Here is a 22,441-nt window from a genome sequence, read left to right on the forward strand (position 1 = left end):
CATACAGCATATGCAGACACTATACACCATAAACACATACATCACATACTCATACTCATCACAAATGCAGCATCACATATATGTTATATACATATTATGATGTATAATGTGCAGCATAATATGGATATAATGATGCACATCCTTCACTCATTAGTGTGTCAGGTTGGATGGTGGGGCCCCCTGACACTGTGGGCCCCATAGCAGTTGCTATGGCTGCTACCACTGTAGTTACGCCCCTGCTCTGCACCCTTTATGGACACCAGTAATATTGGGTGGGGTCAGCATTTTAATCTTTATTTCTTTATGATAACAATGATATCCCTATGGATATGGCTGGTAAATGGTAATGAATGTAGGGTAAAGAACGCACAGGGAAATCTACGTTATGTATTTGCGCAGACAGAGGATTGTGTAAATGGATGCAGTGCGATGTGTACATATAGTGTACAGTGTGTTTCATGTCACAAGTTGTAATAGACACACATTCAGATGACAGGATCCTCGCTGGGCTCTAGTCTCGCCCTGTGTGATGCTGGGATGCTCTTATCTGACAGCACTGGGGGATTTACACATATCACAGGCGTCTTGGGCATTGTTGAGGCGTTATCTCCTGCTGCACAGAGACTCTGCTGAGAATCCGCTCTGCTGCTGGAATGGGAAGGGGGGAGTAGTTATTGGCTCAGAGCAAGGTATTTAGGATAGACATTGCTAGGGGTAGTCCTGGAACAGCCAGAAAAATAGACATATGGGCATTAAAATTTGATGCTGATGTAAAACAATCCAATTTTGATATGTGATCTCAGTGGTAATAGATACAGTATGGGGCACGTTAATCTGAGTTTTTCTATAGACATATAATGGAAGGTTAGAAAAGTAACTCTTTCTATTTAATATGGTTCCTACATGGTGCCCACTTACATGAATACTTTTTTTCCCTGGGTAATACAGAAGATGCATGCATAATGTTTTAGAGCAGGAGGAGCTGAGCATAGATCTGCAAGCAGGGCATTATAGAGCAGAGGGAGTTGAGCAGATTATACACATTATCCCATCTGGAAGCAGAATTATATAGAACAGCAGTAGTGTAGCAAATTATGTATAGTGTCCTATATGCAGGCAGCATGTTATAGAACAGGAGGAGCAGAGCAGATTGTACATAGTGTCCTATCTGCAGGCAGCATGTTATGGAGAAAGAGGAGCTGAGCAGATTGTACATAGTGTCCTATCAGCAGGCAGCATGTTATAGAGCAGGAGGAGCTGAGTGGATTGTACATAGTGTCCTATGTGCATACAGCATGCTATAGAGAAAGAGGAGCTTAGCAGATTGTACATAGTGTCCTATCTGCAGGCAGCATGTTATAGAGCAAGAGATGCTGAGCAGATTGTACATAGTGTCCTATCTACAGGCAGCATGTTATAGAGCAGGAGGAGCTGAGCAGATTGTACATAGTGTCCTATCTGCAGGCAGCATGTTATAGAGCAGGAGCAGCTGCGCAGATTGTACATAGTATCCTATCTGCAGGCAGCATGTTATAGAGCAAGAGATGCTGAGCAGATTGTACATAGTGTCCTATCTACAGGCAGCATGTTATAGAGCAGGAGGAGCAAAGCAGATTTATAGTTTCCTATCTGGAGGCAGTATTTCAGGTCAGTATGTGTTGCTATATAACATGCTGTCTGCAGACAAGGCACCATATACAATCGGATTGGGTCCCAGTGCCCCAAAAGACAAAAATAAATGGCATGTGATTGGTCATTGGGATCATGAAACTGAACCTTTACCTCTGCACTTATCTACACCATAATTGTTTTGTGGTTTAATACTGTAATTATATAAAATGGTAAATTTCAAAGGAAAGTAATGAGAACAACAATACAATATGAAGAGCATGGTTACATGCACCTGCTCCTCTGCACACCCTGGAATATAAGGATCCCTAATCTGCAAGCTAGAGCTGAGAACTGCATACTGTACACTATATGCATATTCAATGTGATCCACATCCAGAGAGATAATTATCAGATCTCCCTATAATTTACTACAATGGTAGTCGCCTTTACTCCCTGCCTGGTTACTGGCGCTCCCCACCCCCTGCTCTCTCTGCTCCACTTTCTTTACAGATTTCAAAGCTGCAATTTTCCCTGTAATGGAGCAATTTTCTATACTTATGCACAATCAGAGGGAGAGGAGGGGGGATTCCATTATTACAGGCACAGAATAGAGGTGGGGACATGCTGGCAGGTGAACTGGATCCCCTAAAATCAAAGGCTGATGTAACCCCCTCCCTGGAACCACATTATTTCTTGTACTTTGTAGCTGCGGAGTTGCAAAGCAAAATTTGTACTTGACCCCGAACTAGAATGTTTCTGGTATAGTACTGATCTCTTTGTATAGGGAAGGGGCACACATTATAACCTTGAGGCTTTTGGGAAAAAGGTTTAACTATGCTCTTTGCACCCCATGTTAAGCCCTTGTGCAAGTTTATACTATATCCCCATAGTGTTTCTTTCTACATGGCTTCATATTTCCAGATTCAGTACTGCACATGATTGGTGGTCGCTCATGGGCACTTCAATATTGTGTTCTTTATAACGTGTATTCCGAATCATTTCAATTTGGATTCCCTATAGATCAGGGTAGATATTTACACAGGAGTTTCACATGAATCTGCCACAAAATCCACAATCTACCCCTAATTAAGGAAGGGTAATTTGCATGGAGCTACATAGCTGTTGATTTTTAATGTAGATTTTGGGTGAACTTTATCCAGCCCATTATAGGACTGCTAAATCCACTTTATACCTATACATGTGAACATCTGACACAGATTGTAAGTCACAAAAAAAAATGAGGACAATCAGATCTCTGTGGAGTCTCTTGTGTGTTCATAACAACTACATGAACAGGACCTTCAGCTCTGTGTTCAGCACCTTGGACAACATTTTATATAGCTGTGCATCACAGGGAACATTACCGGTTGTTGTTGCAACTTTGTTTGCTAATAGATTTGTAATGTCACTTCAAAAGTGGATTGTGGCAATCAATTGTGGTCTTCTTTGATACGTAACATGACCACCATCCAAATTTCCCCTTGATCTAGTACGGCAGCATTTAAGATGGTTTTCATGTTCCAGCCTAAAAGATAGACCCCCCTCACTCATTGGTTGCTGAAGTATTCTCCCCCCCCCCACCCCCGCCTTTGTTTCTGAAATAAAAGGGTGTCCCGAGACTTTGGAGTCACCTTAAAGAGGACCTGTCACCTAAATTTTCGGCACCAGGAGCTGCTTACTAAAGTAAGCAGCTCCTAGTGCTTGAACAAACGCCGCAGTGTTAGAGTGATAGCGTTACCGGAAACCTCCGGTAACGCTATCAAACACTGCGGCGGAATACAATGTAATCATCGGACAGCTCGCAAAGCTGTCCGATGTATTCATGAGGGGGCGGTCCGAGGCGCTGCCTCTACCCCGGACCGCCCCGCTCGCTCCATAGGCCGGCAGTGACTGCTCTTAGTGCCGATAAATTGGGTGACAGGTCCTCTTTAAATTCGAGAGACTTTGTAGTGAGTCCACCAAAGATGGCTTTCAAGATCCTAGGTTGGACCACTGCAACTGCACAACCATAGCCTTGGCTCTATTGAAGACAACAACGTTTGATCCCAGTATTTTGATTCTTTTTAGAGCAGCTCAGGGGGATTTGTGTTACCCAATCGAATGTCGAATGTCTGGATACCAGCTATTGAAAAACTCCTGCTTCTGAGAATACCCTCAACCTAGGCACACTAATATGTTTTTGAAATGACTATGGTGGTAGTTCTTAGTCCCATGTCAATAAACAGCTGGTGTGGTCAATTAATCCATACATCTGGTTACTTTTTCATTGAAAAATCCGAAAAAAAACTCCCCTCCCCCCCCCCCCCCAAAAAAAAAAATGAGATGTGTGAAATCACCCATAAGAAGATATCTTGTATATGTAATCCAAACACATATCAACACATGAGGGGACATTTATGGGGGCTTGTATGCCAGTCGTACAAGCCATGTAATAAACAGAATTGCCAACTGTTAGGCATTGTGATTATTTCCCCCTTTATGCCACTTGGGATGGATGACTGAAAGGGGCATGCCTGGCAGGGGAGTGGGTCAGCACGGTGAGCTCCTGCCCCACTCCCTGCGCACTTGCTATAGCCTGTGCCTGAATGGGCGGAGGTAATAGCGCAATTCTACGCCAAGCATGGTCTAAGGTAGAGTTGTACGCCAGCACTCTGGAGCCTCCAGATGTATTCAGCACAGAGGCCCTAGCACAACATACAATAAATTTCCCCCCATATAGTGGTTGGAAAATGTATTGCAATTCTGCAGTCCAGGTCAAGAGTTTCAAATTACGTCTGTAATCACGGTTGTAAATAAGAGAAAATCTGCTTTAAAAAAATCCTACGGTGAGATTTATGGAACACAATAAAGTGAAAGTGATTTTTGCCTATAAAAGGACCAATCACAACACAGTTTTTATTTTGAATTCTGTCCTTACAAAATGAAAGCAGTGCTGTGATTGGTTGATAGTGGCAATGAAGAAAATGTTATACATCTTCCATATACAGTGTGTAACAGAATGAGGAAAATGTGATTAAAAGGGTTAATACTATACAGCAAAAGGGAAAAAGAAAAGCTGACTGGGTTTTAGTACGGAATATTCCCTCCAGTCAGATTCTGACTAAAAACAAACCAAACCACACACCCCAAATAAGGAAGAATATCCCCAGACCTCATATCTCCAAACACCCAGTCATTATGATAAATCTCTGCTTCCAGGGAAAGGCAAAGCTATTTTTGGGGAGGGCGCAGTTATTTCGGATAGGCTTAGCCATGGACCAATCTGGGTTGCCTGGCAACTGCGAGGCCTGCACGTTGCTGATAACACAGGCATCATTTCCATGGCTGAATGGCTTGGAAGCAGAGAAGCTCATCAAGGCACCGAGCACGACACACAATCCAGCAACATTGTAAAAAACCCTCTGGTCATAACGCGCCATGGAGGGAGGGAGGATGACGCCAAGTGACAAGTGCTGCTGACATTACAGGGGACAAAATGTCCGACACCAGCGTTCACTCAAAATGGATGGCAGCAAGTGAGCAACCGAGTCAGGAAACATGCTCTATGCGAAGTGCAGGAGAAATATTACAATGTAGATGTAAAAACTAGATATACTGAGCTAAAATATGGAATATATTAGATATTATGGCATCTTATTCTTGTCTGGGCATATGATGGGTAATTTTACAGATCAAACAGAGTAGGTAGACACAGGTAGATAGAGATACTTGAGACTTAGATATTTTAGAAATAGACAATAGTTATTTTATATATTTAGGAAGAGATGCACAGATACATATTTTAGACAGATATGATGGATAAAAATGGAATTATTTCACAGATAGAAAAGAAAAAAAACACAATATAAAAGGTAATAATAGATGTATTCCTGTAGCAGGCAGGTGAACTAGCCGCCATCTTTAGACATTTTTTAACTCCCCGCCCTACATCAGTGGCGCACATCTTGAGTTTTGTCATTCCGTAGCAGCTGGCGAGCTGTTCGCATGTCTGTACCTCGGGGTAGCGGGGATGTGGAGCCGGGTTATGGAAGAAATTACGGAGGATTAATCATATAAATCAACGCACATGGATGTGACAAAAGATTCATCAGGAGACCAGCTAACATAGGGTTAAATGCTTTGCATCTGGCGGCACCCCCCCACCCATGATACACCCCATTACATGCCTTTGTTCCCCAGTAGCACGGGCTCCGGCTGATTCCATAATTACAGTCATTTTGCAGACTCACATACAGCTGCCGGTCCTCATGAACTAGAACCGGTCGCCCGTCCCTGAGCACAACATGTTTGTAGTACAAAAAAAATATATAGAATTTAAAAAAAAAAACAAAAAAAAAAAACACAAGACTTTTTTTGTATAAACGTTCATTAATTTCCGGTTTTAATTATCGTACATTAAATACAGATGTAACAAAAAGGTGACGTAAAAAAATAATAATAGAGACAAACTCAGTATCAACATATAGAATGAACGACCATCATTGTACAATACAGGAGCAGACGGAGATCTCTCAAAAACCGCTGTCCAAAATACAAAAAGGAGGAAGCTGCCCTCTGGTGGTGGTGAAGTGAAAGAACTTCACTCCATTGATTCCCATTTAACTGTTTAGATTTCAGAAAGAATGTTTCTACCTAAATGATTGACATTTGGCAATGGACAGCGAGGCCATTACTCTTATATTTAGCATAGAAAGTCCTAAATGGTCCCATGAACGCCGAAAGGTCAGGGCACTGCTTCTTGTGGCGGATAATCAGATATACAGTATGTTCTCCTGTATATGGAACCCAGATAGATTAGACTCCATCACTCCATGTCTCAAAGTGAAGGGGCTCCACATTTCCAGGGCTCTGTAATGTGCTTACTGTTTGCAAAGTTATAAGCAGTTCCTATAAGGTAGGTGTGGTAGGTGGGCTTGGCTTGATCACCCATTCTCCGTTAGGATTGGCATTGTACAAGTCCAATAAGTAGGTGTCCGGATCCAGGCAGTGCTCACCTAGGCAGACATAGATATTAGATACATTATATTATAACTTCACAGATTTGTAGCAGAAATTTCAAAACAAAAAAGTAGTTCTACATGATCAAAACTGGACATAGACATTAATTATAAGAATAATAATAATTCCTTTATTTATATAGCGCGCATAGATTACGCAGGGCTGCACTGAGCTTGTCACATCAGTCCCTGTCCCCATTAGATGTTAGAAATCTGCTGACTCTACCTGTAAGGCCTAAATGACACTAATCACCCAATTCGCTCTATTAAAGGGGCTGTGTATGAATAGAAATGTATCCACTATCTACAGAATAGGGAATGTGCTGGAGTACAGGGGATAGGACTCCCAGCGATTAGAAGAACAGGTGACCAAAAGTCCTCTTAAAGGGGTTGTACTAAGTTTGAATTTTATCCCCTATCCACAATCTGATCAGTTGAAGTCCGAATGCTAGGACCCCACTAATATTTTCTAACCCAAACAGGCATGTTATTGGGAGAGTTGGGGTTAACACTAGTGATTAACAGATACAAACATTGCGGGCCTGGCGCAGAACAGCAGGCCCGCGCCTGCGCGGTCACTGCTCCGAAGCCGCATGCGCAGACTGCAGGATCGTTGGACGAGGGTAAGTAGGAGGAGAAAAGAGGCTACCGGGCGTGGAGTAGCCGCCTCATGTAACCTCAGATGCGGCTACTCCACGCCCCAGTAGCCGCATAATAAAATTAGCATAAACGTTAGACAAGTTACCAAAAAATTGCGGGGATGTGAGGATTAGCCCTTAAAAGGGCTATCCTCACGTCTCATTGATCCACCTACCACCCAATCTACCTATAGGTAGATTTGTGGTGGTAGGTTCCCTTTAAGTGGTGTGGGGGTCGAGTACTTTTTGTGTGACTGCAGCGTCAGGTCTTAGCGTTTTGGTATAAACTGAAAAGCTACTTACCAATGTTTCCTCCAACTTCATAAAGCTCCAGATTTGGAAAGGCAAAGGAACTATTACTGAAAGATGAGAACATAAGAAGGGTCAGAGAATGTTCAAAATACAGTATTTTGTGATGCATCTTCACCCTTCTATACATGTATGTGTGGCCACCCAGTGGTTGTTCTGTGCACTGCAGCCTGCTTTTGCTTTCATGTTAAGATATTGGGGCTTATTTATTAAGGGTCCTGCGGCCACATTTTCGTCGGGTTTCCTGACTTATCGGGGTTCGGCTTTCACGGGACACAAATCGGGGGGGGGGGGGGGCGCGGGATTTAACATTTAAATTTGTGTCGCAAGCCAAGCCAAACCAAGCAATCTACATAGATCACAGCACAGTGCATTGTCGTCTGAGAGTCCGGATCAGGGATCGGGACTCGGACGGGTCAGTAAAAGTGCCCCTTTGTATTGGATTTGTTTCTACCATTTATCATCAATAGACCAGGGACCCAGGCACCAAGACTAAGGTTATAATCTTATTTTTATTATCCCTTCCTTCTAAAATCAACTTTTAACATCATGCTAATGAGCAGGTCACAGCAGAGAGCTTCAAGAAGAGCAAAATAATGGATGGTGATGTTAGAATATAGAATGCTATTTCCATACATTACTACCCATTACCGCTGTTCCTTGCTTTCCTTGTTTGATCTTGATAGACAGAAGTATTTTTCCAACTCTATTAATTATGTAACTATTTATAATTACTTAACCGGATTAAATAGGAATAATAAAATTCTTCATTCCCCTGAGGAGGCGCTACAGGAATATTTGACCCTTATACTCAACATCTTTGGGGTCATTGATCTCTCATGGTAGAGGTGCTCATGCTGCTTTATTCATTACTATGGGGTGATGGCTGCCTATGAGATGACATCCAACCAGTGAAGCCTAGGAGTGTAACCCTGCTAGAACAACTTCATTGAAGTCATCAGTAGATACAACCTGAAGATCTGAAAAACTCTGAATATCCATCTTGAAATGTAGGGTTTGTACCATTTCATCAGGCCCATGGTGCTGACCATTTGCCAGCTACGATTGCCAACGTGTTCCTGGAATTTCTTGAGGACATCTGCGGCCTGCGTGCCCTCGTTCAGTTGGATGGCCAAGGAATCCTTCACAAATATCGAGGCTCGGATCTTTACTTGTTTACAGGGCTGAAAGGGAGGAAGAAACAAGGAAACATAACAAAGTAACAAAATGTAATAATGACTAAGTGTCAGAGTCATAAGATTCCAATTCATTCTCGTGAAGCCAAGCCTGTTATGAAATTTCAAGGACGTATCATTTGTCCATTCAATCGAGCTAAATAGATTTTTACATTGAGGGGTCTTTTCATTAGGACATCTATTGAATGTATAAAATAAGGGGTACACTCTATAGCACCCATTACACAGCACCCTTCCTTCCTAAAGTGCCCTGTACTATGGGCAAAGCGGACAATTCATAAAGAGGTGGACGTGACCGAGTGACAACAGCAGCAGAACACGTGGGCTACAAACTTCCACAGTAAACTGCAAGTTCTTAAAGGGGTTTTCCAGGTCAGTAATTTAGGACCAAAGGACAGAATATTAATATGCAGACCTGTAGGGGTGGTACGTCAAGGACCTCCACCTCACAGATGATTCCTGAAGTCTCTAGTAGAGGAGCAACACAGGAGAATTGTGCAGAATTCCCGGTGTAGTAACCATCTTTAAGAGCTGCAGTTCAGCTACTTTTCACATTAAAGTACTTGTTCAGTAAATTTTTTGAAACTATATATACCATACAAATATGTAATGTATAGTAGTGTTCAGCACACCTACGCAGCAATGTGGAGATTTCAACCAAACTTTACAGGTTTGAGTTCCCCCACACCTGCCCCTGAACTTCATTAGAAGTTGAGGTCTGGGTTTGGCTTAACCCCCCCTGCCGTTAGCGCACACTGTCGGTGGCCTTTAAATGGCAGTGGTTGAGAGCACAGGGCGTCGCCATTTTGGGCAGGATCGTTGCTTCCAATGACATGCTTGGGGAGAAACGACCCACCCCAAAATGGCAGCGCCAGTGCCCACAGCCATATAAATGCCACTGGCATTGCTTAATGCATTTAAACATTTTACACCCGCAATCAGTGCCAGAACCCGCGTTACTGATTGGATCTGAACATGGTTTTTACATTTTAACAGGTTCACTTATCACTAGTAATCTACTGTAAGTAAACATTGGATGGTGAGTGGGTTAATAATGGAAGACTGCCGTTACCCTAAACCATGGAGGGAAGCCAACCACCTTTGGTCACAAACAAATGAAATTTGGAAACAGAAGGGAGGGGAGGAACAGTTGTGTATCGATGTAAAAGAAAAAACTACAGAACATCCAATGTGGGAATAATAGAAGGGAAATGACATGTTTAAAAGGACATCTATAACCAGGATGAAGGATTGTTAACCAAGTACACAGGCATACTTGTGTGTGCCCCCTCCCTGGCAGGATCTGCTCTTCTTTTAGCTTATTATGCCCGGTTAAAAAAAAAAGGACTTTAAAATTATGCAAATGAGCCCAGGGGCTCCAGGCTCCATACAGTATATGTTAACGGATCCTGGAATCAGTAAGGCTCATTTGCATATTTTTAAAGCTTTTTTTTTCTTTATAAACAAGGACATAAGAAGTTTAAAGAAAAGTGGATTATGGCAGAGGGTGCACACACCAGTAGGTCAGTGTGCTTGGTTTACAATCCTTCATCTTGGTGGTTGATTTCCTTTAATGAAATTATAGTAGATTCTACATTTGTAGGTCATATTTTAAGAACCATTTTTCTGGACCACCCTTTAAAGATGGCGAATTACAGGACTTTCTTAGGTTATTCCTGGTTATTTGGCAACCTGGTGAGCAGGGCGAGTAGTTGGAGGACTACCCTGTTTCCCCTAAAATAAGACATCCCCCGAAAATAAGACCTAGTACAATTTTGTTCAGGCTTAGAAATATAAGGCCTCCCCTGAAAATAAGACCCAGCGGCAGTGATTGCAGCAGCTCCTCCCGCACCATACATTAGTATTAGGAAATCTTTTAGATGCTGCAGAAGGTTGTGACATGGGGAAGAATCCATGGAATTATATCACAGGCTGTTGTGCTGCAAATGTGATCCCAGCAGCGACCAGGATAAGAAGGAACGTTTTATGGAAAGTGCTTTTACTAAATACAGCATGAAATTCAGAGTTTGGAGAGTCATAAGGATGTTAGAGAAGTTGTTTTTTTGTTCAACAATAAATGTAAATTCTTGTTCATGGAAAAATTAAAACATCCCCTAAAAATAAGACCTAGCGCCTCTTTAGGAGCAAAAATTAATATAAGACACTGTCTTATTTTCGGGGAAACAGGGTATCTACACTGGCACAGACATGGGATTTCTGGTGATCGAGGCAAAGTAGTGTCATGGTGGCCCCCAATACACAGTTTAGCTGTGATAGGCAGAGCAGGGAGTCTATTACTCCCTGCTTCACCATAGTCTTTCTGTGGACATCAATACATTTTGACGTGAAGTCAAAATTTACCATAATCACTGTGTACAGCACCAAGAATCCTGGATCAGAGAGTAATTGGTTGATGTTAAGATGAAGATGTGTCCCAGACTATAAGGGTATCTGCACACTGTCAGTATTTGATCAGGTTTTTGCATCAGTATTTTTAAGCCAAAACCAGAAGTGGAACCTACACACGGAAAAAGTATAATGGAAATATCTGCAACTGTTACATGTTTTGGGCCATTCCTTATTTTGTCTTAAAAATACTAATACAAAATCCTGACCGTGTGCAGATGCAGATTTCTCACATGCATTTCTTGAATGGAAATGTATGCAGCAGGTATCTGTTTTATTTATTAACCCCATTTAGGTAAATGGGACATTCTCTGCAAATTTGTGCATGCAGTAGCAGCTATCCCATAAACTAAAGTTAAGACTAAGTATAGAGATAATCCAATTATACCGCATGTCAATGTGTAACTCCCATATAAATAATGCAGGATAAACAAAGCGTGGTATGTGCCCTTCCTAAATCCTCTAAACGTCTACACACCTCCGTGTGATTCTTCTCCGGCCTTTCCTTGTCAATGTTCATCTTGCGCAGGAAATTGAGCAGCCGTCGTTCATTGGATCTCTTACTGCTGTTCTCATTCAGCTTACGGACCTGAGACAGCAAGAAGGTGGGAACCTAAAATATATCATAAATGCATTGGGATTAATACTTTCTGGGTGTTTTTAGCTGTTATGCTACTTTGTCTCTTCCTAATCTTCTTTACACACCAAAATCTCTGCTAAATTCTGTCTTGCTAGCAATATGGACAGAAGCCGTCACATTACATAGTAGCTCTATGCATAGAGGAGAGTCACAGCAGCTAGGTCTCCACCCACCACCATATAGAAGACCATAAACTACAGATAGAGGAGAGCTCCTAAAAAAGGAAAATTACACATTACATAATGACCATAAAATGTATTACTCCACGTGTACACATACTGGAGTAATGTGCTGGCAGCTGAGGTATGCTTCAGGTATGTCTTACACATCTTAATGCGTCATGTGGCACTTCATAATTAACTTTAATTTGGAGAACAGTCTGTATTCTAGGTCAAGTCTGTCATATAACTATGGCAGCAGACATTCATAGAGCTACTCACCGTCCATAGCAGGTCTTGGTAATGCACCATGGCCTTGACCAGACCAGCCACCCCCTCCGCTTGCTGTTTCTCTCCACCTTCTTGGCTCTTGCCATTGCTCCCTCGATAGAGGAAAAGATTAGGTGCCATGATGGTGGCAATGTTCCACAGCGACATGAGGTTACACTTTTCATGAGAAACCACCTTACGGAGAAATTCCAGCAATGCCTACAAGCCAAGGGGGATAAGACGTCATGGTTACTATAGGCAGCAAGAGATATGGAAGTGATATCTCGGGTACAGGAGACAATAGAGACTTTAATTAGGAGCGCAGTGTGTGAATATAGTCTTATATACTATGATAAATAATGAATTGTGTAAAGTGAAGGGATCCATTCCATAGAGCTATGGTTATAGGGTCCACAAGTTTGGGTATAGGGTCTGTTCCTAAATTGTCTGGTTCAGATAGAAAATGCCTTTTTGCTGTGGAGGACTCCAAATATCTATACATTATGCGAGTCAATACATTTCAATAAGAGATGCTCATTTTAGGGCAGTTTCAGCTGACCATGGTTGGACTTTGAATCATGAAATTGTAGTGTCTAGTTTCACAGACCAACAACAATGCAAAAGATAGGACTCGCATCATAGGAATTCACATCCTTTGCATTGTGGTCGGTTTCGTGAAACAGGACACAACATGGACCGTGATTCACATGCCAACCATGGTCCTCTAAAACCAGGCCTGTGGAGTCGGAGTCTATGACAATTTTAGAGGATCTGGAGTCAAAGTTCAGGAAATTGAGGAGTCCGAGACGGAGGTTTGGCTTACCGACTCCACAGCCCTGTCTGAAACTGCCCCTGAAGAGGATCCCACCAATCAGAATAACAGGGATGGGGGGCATGTGCACCCCATAAATAAGAATCAGTAGGTCAAACGCTCTGCATTTACTTCTATTAGACAGACCACTATATAAATGGTGTGCCAGTGCTCAGAAGTGACAAAGGGAATAACTCTTTACTGGAATGCAGACTTAAAATAAAAATAGAATTTGCATAAATGTAAAAGGACAAAAAAAAAAAAAAAAAAAAAGAAGAAAGAAAGAAATAAATATATATCTTTCATCTCGAGAATTGAGAAAGTAATGCAGCGGATCACCTACAGACTTGTATCTAGTAATGGTACCTTTAAGGTGCTGCGATTTGCCTCTGGGAGAACCAAGATGAGCAAGTTGAGAGCTTGGAGTCTCTGCTTTAAATCCGTGATTTCTGTTAAAAAAATGAAAATAAAAAACTGATGCATTTAGTTTCTTCATTACATAACAGAACCTAAAATAAAGATCCATTATATACCTTGTAGGGACAATACAATGAAATATTCAGGAAAAACCTGCTCTCCCATTGCCCAATGATGATGATTACAGGTTGTCTGGAGTTTCATCTTCATTACACAACATATACTTTATATGTAGAAAATCCTGCTCCCAAATACAATGTAGACTAAATTTCCTTTTATGGTAATGTAATCTTTTATGGTAGTGCCCATAATGATGCCAGTTATTGCATTACATAACATCCATCATAGTTTACTTCCGACTGGAGAGGATAGAGTAACACTTCATTTGCTCAATAAAAACCATCAACCATGACACTTATCAGACATGACAATCCCAAAGTTAACAATGTAACCAGTGTCATGTTATGAGCTGTAGCCTAGTCTTATATGGGGTTACATTATTGCACTTAAAAAAAATATATGGTATTGGAGCAATCCCATAGCTCTATGCAGTTGGTAAGTGAACAGGGCAACAGTCAAGTCTTTCGGAGGCAAGAAATGGTCAAATGACACCCCTCCCCCATATTCTTTGGTTATGTATATAGATACGTACACACGATTTATTGCACCCTGCTGTCCTGAGGCCTCAGCCTCAACTCGCCTGATAATAGATGCATCACAACAGCTAGATCTCCTACCACCAGGTGTACTGCAAACTACAGATACAGGCTGTATACATTGTAACTGCTAGAAAACGAAGATTACAAGTTTCCTGTATGACCTCACGTACACACAATGGACTAGTCATGACATTGTACAAAGGTTAGGCATGTTTTAAAGATGGCCCTGCCAGTTTTTTTTTTTTTTTTTTAAACCGTGGCTGGTCCACAAACTAGTGTAGTATTAGTACTAACTTTGGACAGCAGTGAAGGCAGGTAGGTATTCAGCAGTAAGTAATGGGGCAGGCAGCTCTCGGAGGAAGAGCTTCAGGAGGCCGGCAGCATCGTGTGGATTGACTTCATCCCAGGAGAAGAGGCCAGCGTAGAAATTCCTCTCTAAACGCTGCTGTAGGGACTAAAAAGGAATAACATAAAAATATATTAAAAACTTTTCAAATCTTTCAAGCCTTTTAGACAGCTCCAATACATTCCCATATGCAAGCCTCAAGTATTCCATTGACTGTCAAAGTTTAGCTCTGTAACTCTGCCCAATGAGCCAGCCTTGTTCCATATACATGACATGGTCAGCCCATGGGATGTGTGGCTTAAAAAAAAAAAATCATATTGTTAATGCAGAGAATTCGGTTCTGTCCACATATACTGGATGGTATCTGTTGTCATGTCCAAAATGATGTCCAATATGATAGTAAAAATAGCAACCCAAAGATGACTGCTCCCATTATTAGGCTGATGGTCAGTTCATTTTTCTTTTTAGAACTCCTTTAGAGGAGTTTACCTGTGTTAGGCTGCATTCACACGACTGGTGCCCGCCGTACCATAGCACGGCGGGCACACGGCAGCGCGTGGGGAGAGGAGGAGGGGGAGAGCGCTGCTCACCCCCGCCCCTCTCCATAGGGATATATGGCGCACGGCGCCGTATGCCCTGAAAAAATAGGACATGTCCTATTTTTTCACGGGGCACGGAGCAGTACGGTGCTGCACGTGTGCAGCACCGTACCGCTCCCGTAGGGTGCCGCATGCCCATTGCCGTCTATGGGGGACGTATATCGGCCGTATATACGTCGGCCGTATATACGTCCCCCTTGCGGTCGTGTGAATGCAGCCTTAATATGTATGAAGCTGATGGAGATTGCCAAGCGCCGTGTGGACCCTCAGTTCTTGTGATCTGTGGGGGTCTCATCACGGAGACCCCCACCAATCAGCAAGTTAGGCCCTATCCACAGAATAGGGCATAACTTTGTTTGTGGGAAAACCCCTTTAATCCTGCATCATGTCATTAGTCTTCTTGAGAGTGATACTTAATATTAAGGGGGCTGCCTTACAAGGCAGCTAAAAGAGGTGGTTTTCCCCTTATCTCATCCTAAAAATTTTTTTGCATATTTTCCAGAATTCCCCAGTGGAGCATCAATGGCTGTAAATCTCCACACGCTTGTAAAGCGGCCTTAACTGGCAAAGTCTCTGTGCGGAGAAGTCTTACTTCCCATCTCTGGAGGCCACAAGCAAATAAGAATCAGAGCCCTCCTCTCACATGTTTTTAGGAGGACACAGGATGGGTTAGTAAAGAAAGTTGAAGTCTCATGCAGATAGGGATTGTGATAAGCCTGCCTAAAAGAGAGGGGTCTTAAGAGCACATTTGCTAATCCGGGGCGATAGACTGAAATAAGAGTGGAGAGGTGCAGCATTGTGCAGAGCTTTGTGGATGAAGGTGTTTATTTTAAACCGTATTCGGAAAGAGAGTAGTTATTACCTTTATGCGTGCTTGGGAGCCACAGATTCTTAAAATACCCTGAAGCTCAAGACCGTTCTTCTCTACACAGTTGAGAATCTATGGAGAAATATACATTAGTTATGACCTATAGTATAACCAAATACCATAAAAGGACATTTCCAAACAAATTTTCAGTACCATATGATGTCCAGAACAGAAACAAAGCAGCAGAGGGCGGGTATTAGCATTGGTACCACCCCCGGTAAAAACGACTATCCCCAACATCCTACCATTCAGTTACAGAATATCTTGGGTCTGCGTCACTCAGCTTAAGCATGTGAGAGCTAATAAGTGAAGAATACTTACCGCTTGCAGGATGAGCGGGACCTGCGTTTGGCTTATTAGCTTTCGATCATGTTCCAGAAGAGTATTGAGAGGTACTCCAAATAACCGACTGTCTGATTAATATAAAAAGGACAAGAAAGGAGTCACTAGTGGGTTTTATCTAGAAAAAAGTATATACCTGGACCATTTCATAGCTTAAGGTAAGGCCAAGGGTCTCAATGTTTCAGAGGGATATTAAAGAATAGGGTAGGAAGGGCTAAAATAGGTGGCTTGTATGGAGGAACACTGGAGGAGTGCTTGGACCGTTATGCACAAAGTACAGTGGGCATGGAAAGTATACAGACCAATTAAAATTTTTAACTTTTTGTTTCATTGCAGCCAATTGGCAAAATCAAAAAAGTATTTTTTTGTGCTCATTAATGTCCAACATCTTGACAGAAAATTTTTTTTAAAAAAAAAATCAGAAATGTATACATATATAAAAAATTTAATATGGTAATATGTATTCAGCTCCTGGTGATTAGTATTCAGCCCCTTTGCTCAGTGTTGAGTAGAAGCAGCTTTGGAGCTAGTACAGTCATTAGTCTTCTTGGGAAGATGCTACAAGTTTTTCCACCCTAGATTTAGGAATCCCCTGCCTCTTCCTTGCAGATTCTCTCCAGTTCCCTCAGGTTGGATAGTGAACATCGGTGGAAGCCATTTTCCAGTCTCTCCAGATATGCTCAATTGGGTTTAGATCCGGCTCGGACTGAGCCAGTCAGGAATGGTCACAGAGATGTTCTGAAGTCTCTGCTTTGTTATTTTAGCTGTTGCTTAGGTCATTGTCTTGTTGGAAGGTGAACCTTCAGCCCAGTCTGAGGTCCAGAACACTCTGGAAGAGGTTTTCATCCAGGAAATCTCTGTACTTGGCCAAATTCATCTTAAATTCAATTGTACCCACATAGCATGATGGGATTGTATTTGGCAGGTGATCAAAAGAGCCTGGTTTTCTCCACACACATCTTTATGCCCCTCATGCTCTTAGGAACCTTGAGTGCTGCATAAATTATTTTGTAACCTTGGCCAGATCTATACCTTGCCACAATTGTGACTCTTGGGCAGTTCTTTAGACCTCATGATTCTCATGTGCCATGACATGCACTGCAAGGTCTTACATAGACAGATGTGTGCCTTTCCTAATCAAGTCCATTCAGTTTCATTAAACACAGCTGGACTCCAATGAAGGAGTAGAACCATCTCAAGGAGGATTAGAAGGAAATGGACAGCGTGTGAGTTAATTATGAGTGTCACAGCAAAGGGACTGAATATTTCCGGCCATGTGATATTTCAGTTTTTCTTGTTTAGATATTTTTGCTAATTTCTGAAACATCTGTCAAGATGGGGTGCTGAGTGAACATTATCGAGCTAAAAAAAATAACTTTTTTCATCTTGCCAATTGGCCGCTATGAATCAAAGTGAAAATGTGAAAGGGTCTGAATAATTTCCATACCCGCTGTAGATTGTAATAGGTTTTTTTATGGTCATGACTGGGAAAGTGTCCCTGCATAGTTGAGATTCCAGAGGCATCACCCTAGATTTCAAAATAGCCATCACCCCTTACAGACCAGCCTTCTTTGTGGGTTCGATTTGTACTGCTGTATATTTATAAGGACAAGAGTAGGGTGTACTTACCCGCAGGTCTACGCTTGACTGCTTTATTCCTTTTAAAATCCAATCCTAAAACATCCCAAAGTGCAGTCAGTTCAATGAGAGCGAGTGTAGGCACCTGCTTCATGTCACTAGAGGACAAGTCAGAAATCCGCGTCACACCAAGCCTTCCCTTCTGGATCTGAAAATGCTACAGATACAAGAAGCAGGGTGAGATATGTGACAAGCTCATCATTGAAGAAGAGTCATAAAACCCTGTAAGTGATATAGGTTTCTCATTTCAATGATTTGTAAAAGTTCTCCACTCGGCAAGTAGGCTTGAGGAGAAGAGGCAAGTAGAAAAGTTCTCTAAGTGAATGTATGGCCATGGTTATGGGGCTGCCATCTTGAATGAGCTCTAGTTACAACATTTTGGACTCTATTCAAAATGCCGTTTAGTTTTTTTTTATTATTGACAAACTTTTTTTAAAAAAAAAAATTGTGAATTAGACTCACCGGTAATTCGGTTTCCATCTAGTCCTCCATGACGGCCCACTAGGAGGATGACCCTTGACCTCTGTAGGGACAGGAAGCAGAGAGGTTAAAAGGCTCCCCCCCTCATCCTCCCGCCAGTGTCTACCAAATAACTACACCGGTGGAAGATACAACGTAATTTTATTCTGCATGTTTTGACATCACATACAGAAATTAACAACAGAGTGTAAGAAAACATGGGAGGGAAATATATATAGGCCGTCATGGAGGACTAGATGGAAACCGAATTACCGGTGAGTCTAATTCACAATTTCCATAACGTCCCCCATGACGGCCCACTAGGAGATCTACAAAATTAGTAGAGTTAGGGTGGGACCACAGCCTGGAGAACCTTCTGACCGAAGGCGAGATCCTGTGAGTTAGGTAAGTCCAACCGATAATGTTTTGCAAAGGTGGATGAAGAAGCCCAGGTGGCAGCTCTGCAGATTTGTTCAAGAGAAGCGCCCCTCTTCTCTGCCCAGGAGGCGGATATGGCTCTGGTGGAATGGGCTTTAAGATTAGGAGGAACTTCCTTCCCTTGTTCTGTGTAACAAGAGGCTATGGCAGTCTTTAACCATCTGGCGATCGTGGTTTTGGATGCCTTTACCCCTTTGTTCTTCCCCTGAAACTGAACAAAGAGATTGTGATCTTTGCGCCAGGATTTTGTAACCTTCAAGTACTCTAAGACCGAACGTCTTACATCCAGGGAATGCCACTCCAATTCCTTGCTTGAAGAAGGATTCCCGTAGAATGATGGAAGGATTATTTCTTGAATCTTGTGAAACCTAGACGCCACTTTTGGAACAAAGCTTGGGTCCAGAGTCAGAGTTATCCTGTCGGGGAGAATACACATATATGGTTCTCTAATAGAAATGGCTTGGAGTTCCCCCAGCCTTCTAGCCGAAGTCACAGCTACTAATAAGGAAGTCTTTAAAGTTAAGTTTTTTATACTAGCGTCCTTTAAAGGCTCAAAGGGAGGTCTGGAGAGAGCATCCAGAACCAGGGAGAGATCCCAGGAGGGAACCCGCTTCAGAATCTGAGGCCTAATTCTATTTGCAGCTGCAATAAATCTTTTGACCCACCTGTGGTCCGCCAGGGGATGGTCGAAAAATGCGCTCAAAGCCGAAATTTGGACTTTCAGAGTGCTGGTAGAGAGTCCAATTTCTAGTCCCTTTTGCAGGAAGTCTAGTACCTGTAAAATATTTGGGTTAGACTGAGAGGGGGGATTAGCCCCACAGAAGGTCACAAACTTTTTCCATATCTTATGATATATGGCGAAAGTAACCTTTTTTCTACTTGCCTTTAAAGTAGTTATTACAGCCCGAGAGAGACCTTGGGACCTTAGGAACTCGAACTCAGGATCCAAGCCGCCAGACGGAGTCTTCCTGGATCGGGATGGAAAATCGGTCCTTGAAATAGAAGGTCCTTCTGAACCGGTAGAATAAAGGGTTGCTGGACAGATAGGGACCTCAACAGTGGGTACCAGTTTCTTTTTGGCCAATTTGGGCAGATCAGGATCACCCTTGACCGGTCGAGCAAAATTTTTCTGAGTACTCTCGCAATTAGGGGAATTGGGGGAAAGGCATACATGAGACTTCCGCTCCAACGATGGCTGAACGCGTCCAAGTGGTCTCTGGACTCGCCGGCCTCCAGAGAAAAGTATTGTTGGCATTTTGAATTCTCCCTCGTGGCGAATAGGTCTATTTGGGGCATGCCCCAGATGCTGGTTAGGTGTAGGAAGATCTCCTGGTTGAGACACCATTCGTTCGGTAGGATCTCCCTCCTGCTGAGATAATCCGCTTCTCTGTTTAGGGATCCCTTCAAATGAGTGGCTGAGATGGAAAAGATATTTTCTTCTGCCCACTGGAAGATGGTACGAGCCAGACTCGATAATACTGGGGATCTTGTACCCCCTTGTCTCCTTAAATAGGACACTGTCGAGACGTTGTCCGAGAGAATGTGGATGTGATGATTCCTCAGATAGGCCGTGTTCGATCTTAGCGCTTCCCAGACTGCTCTTAACTCCCTGTAGTTTGAGCTGTTTCCTGCTTGGGCTAGAGTCCAGGACCCCTGCTCGTAGTGGGAAGGAAAGATTGCTCCCCAGCCTGAGCTGCTTGCGTCCGTCACTATGGTGATGGTTGGGAGGTGGTGCCAACATACCCCTTTCTCTAGGTTCCTCACTTCTGTCCACCACAGTAGGTCCCTCTTTACGAAGGAAGGAATCCGGATCTTCTTGTCTAGACCTGAAGACTTCCTGTTCCAGAAAGTTAGGATCCAATTCTGAAGAATCCGAGTATGGCTCTGACTCCAGGCGACCGCAGGTAGGCATGCTGTGAGGAGCCCCAGGATCCTCATCGCCTGTCTGACTGGTACAGAATCCTTCCGTCTGAATGAACGAATCTGATGCATTATGTTGGATATTTTCTCCTGAGGAAGAAAAGACATTTGATGAGTTGAGTCTAGAATGATCCCTAAAAAGGTTTTCCGAGTGGAGGGTACTAAACTTGATTTTTTCAGGTTGATTAACCACCCCAACTCTGTTAAGATTCTTAGGGAAGACTCTCTTGCCAAAATTAGGTTTTGTTTGTCTTTCCCTATAATTAGCAAGTCGTCTAGGTAAGGGATGATTGATATGCCTTGTAGTCTTAAAAAGGCTACCACCTCCACCATAATCTTGGTAAAGACTCTTGGAGCTGAAGAGATACCGAATGGAAGTGCACGGAACTGAAAGTGTAAGACAGAACCCCCGGGAGAGAGAACCGAGAATCTTAGGAATCTCTGAGATGAGGGGTGGATAGGTACATGATAGTATGCATCCCTTAAATCTAGTGTGCACATGTAGGAGTCTGTGTGAATAAGATGGGTAGCTGTTCTTACCGACTCCATGCGAAATCTTCTGTAAACGATGAAGCGGTTCAGCTCTTTCAAGTTGATAATTAGGCGATTTGATCCATCTGGTTTTTTGACGAGGAACAACGGGGAGTAGAATCCCAATTTTTCTTGTTCTTGAGGGACCGGCACCACCACTCCCATGTGGATCAGATGGGAAACTTCCTGCCAAATGAAGGAATGTGTAGAAAGAGAGAGAGATGGTAAGGGAGCGACAAACCTTGGAGAAGGGGGGGGTGATGAGAACTCTATCCTGTAGCCTGATTCCAAGATAGACAGTACCCAGGGATTCGAGGTGACTTTTGTCCACTGGGATAGGAATCCCAGGAGACGCCCCCCCACTCTGGCGTCATTGTTTCTTGTTTCCTGGGCCCTCTGGGAGGTTAGAGAAAAGGAACCCCCTTCCCCTGCCTCCTTTGGGATAACTCCATCGTCCTTGCTTACCCTTGCCACGGTAAGTCTCTCCGGTGTTCCTAAAAGGACGAAAGGAAGGTTTCTTGTGAATTGTTTTGGACTCCGGAAATCCCCTTTTTTTGTCAGACGCCTTTTCAAGAATAGCGTCCAATTCAGGTCCGAACACGAAGTCCCCGGAGAAAGGAATGCTGCACAATTTGGATTTAGAGCGGATGTCCCCGCTCCACTGCTTTAGCCATAAGGCCCTCCTGGTGGCATTGGTAAGAGCTCCTTCTTTTGCAGCAAACCTTATTCCTTCGGCAGATGCGTCAGCAAGGAAGGCAGTAGCTGATCTTAGCAATGGTATACTTTCCAGTAAGTCTTCTCTGGGAGTACCCTCCCGGATATGGGACTCTAATTTCCCCAGCCAGAAGTATAATGTTCTCGCCACCGAGGTGGCTCCTAAGTTTGATTTTAGACTTAGCATGGAGGTTTCCCATGCTTTCTTTAAAAGGGCTTCAGATTTCCTGTCCATCGGGTCTCTTAACTGAGCCGAATCTTCGAAGGGCAGGTCCATCTTCCTAGAGACCTTGGAAACCTGTACATCAACTTTGGGAAACGAGTCCCAATCCTTTGACTCTTCAGGGTCGAAGACTAAGCGTTTCCTAAAATTCTTAGAGACCGCGATCTTCCTCTCAGGGTCTCTCCATTCCTGACTGATTAGTCCCCTAAGGGTATCGTTAAGGGGAAAAACACGCTGTTTCCTGGCTTTGA

The 22,441-nt window shown here is 43.0% G+C and overlaps 2 protein-coding genes across 4 annotated transcripts in view; both read right to left on the reverse strand.

The window, feature by feature from the left end:
- Positions 1-5,965: 5,965 nt before the first annotated feature.
- The window catches only part of ARHGAP40 (Rho GTPase activating protein 40), a 42,142-nt gene continuing 25,666 nt past the window's right edge, over positions 5,966-22,441 (reverse strand). For both annotated transcript variants that reach the window (XM_072112152.1, XM_072112153.1), the window contains exons 6-15: positions 17,897-18,062; positions 16,247-16,338; positions 15,920-15,997; positions 14,407-14,566; positions 13,403-13,485; positions 12,238-12,444; positions 11,636-11,770; positions 8,579-8,739; positions 7,550-7,605; positions 5,966-6,605 (exon numbers count right to left, since the gene is read on the reverse strand). In XM_072112152.1, coding sequence (XP_071968253.1) covers positions 6,499-6,605; positions 7,550-7,605; positions 8,579-8,739; positions 11,636-11,770; positions 12,238-12,444; positions 13,403-13,485; positions 14,407-14,566; positions 15,920-15,997; positions 16,247-16,338; positions 17,897-18,062 — 1,245 coding nt within the window. In that variant the 3' untranslated portion in view covers positions 5,966-6,498. The remainder of the gene's footprint in view (positions 6,606-7,549; positions 7,606-8,578; positions 8,740-11,635; positions 11,771-12,237; positions 12,445-13,402; positions 13,486-14,406; positions 14,567-15,919; positions 15,998-16,246; positions 16,339-17,896; positions 18,063-22,441) is intronic.
- On the reverse strand, positions 18,510-20,714 carry LOC140064857 (uncharacterized). Of its 2 annotated transcripts, none has more exons than XM_072112151.1 (2): positions 19,468-20,714; positions 18,510-19,218 (listed from the first exon to the last, which is right to left on the reverse strand). In XM_072112151.1, exons 1-2 carry the CDS (start codon positions 20,712-20,714, stop codon positions 18,711-18,713), a joined length of 1,755 nt encoding a protein of 584 aa, XP_071968252.1. In that variant the 3' UTR covers positions 18,510-18,710. The 2 variants fall into 2 exon arrangements, with proteins under 2 accessions (XP_071968252.1, XP_071968251.1); XM_072112150.1 differs by having other exon boundaries at positions 18,510-19,013; positions 19,086-20,714.

Source organism: Engystomops pustulosus, chromosome 6, assembly GCF_040894005.1.
Source record: "Engystomops pustulosus chromosome 6, aEngPut4.maternal, whole genome shotgun sequence".
NCBI lineage: Eukaryota > Metazoa > Chordata > Amphibia > Anura > Leptodactylidae > Engystomops > Engystomops pustulosus.

Excerpts from the sequence above, each read along its gene's own strand:
- LOC140064857 (XM_072112150.1), bottom strand. The coding sequence starts at position 20,714 with ATGCCTACCTGCGGTCGCCTGGAGTCAGAGCCATACTCGGATTCTTCA. Across the intron at positions 19,014-19,085 it reads TGGAGTGGCATTCCCTGGAT|TTTCAGGGGAAGAACAAAGG; the intron begins GTAAGACGTTCG and ends CTCTTTGTTCAG.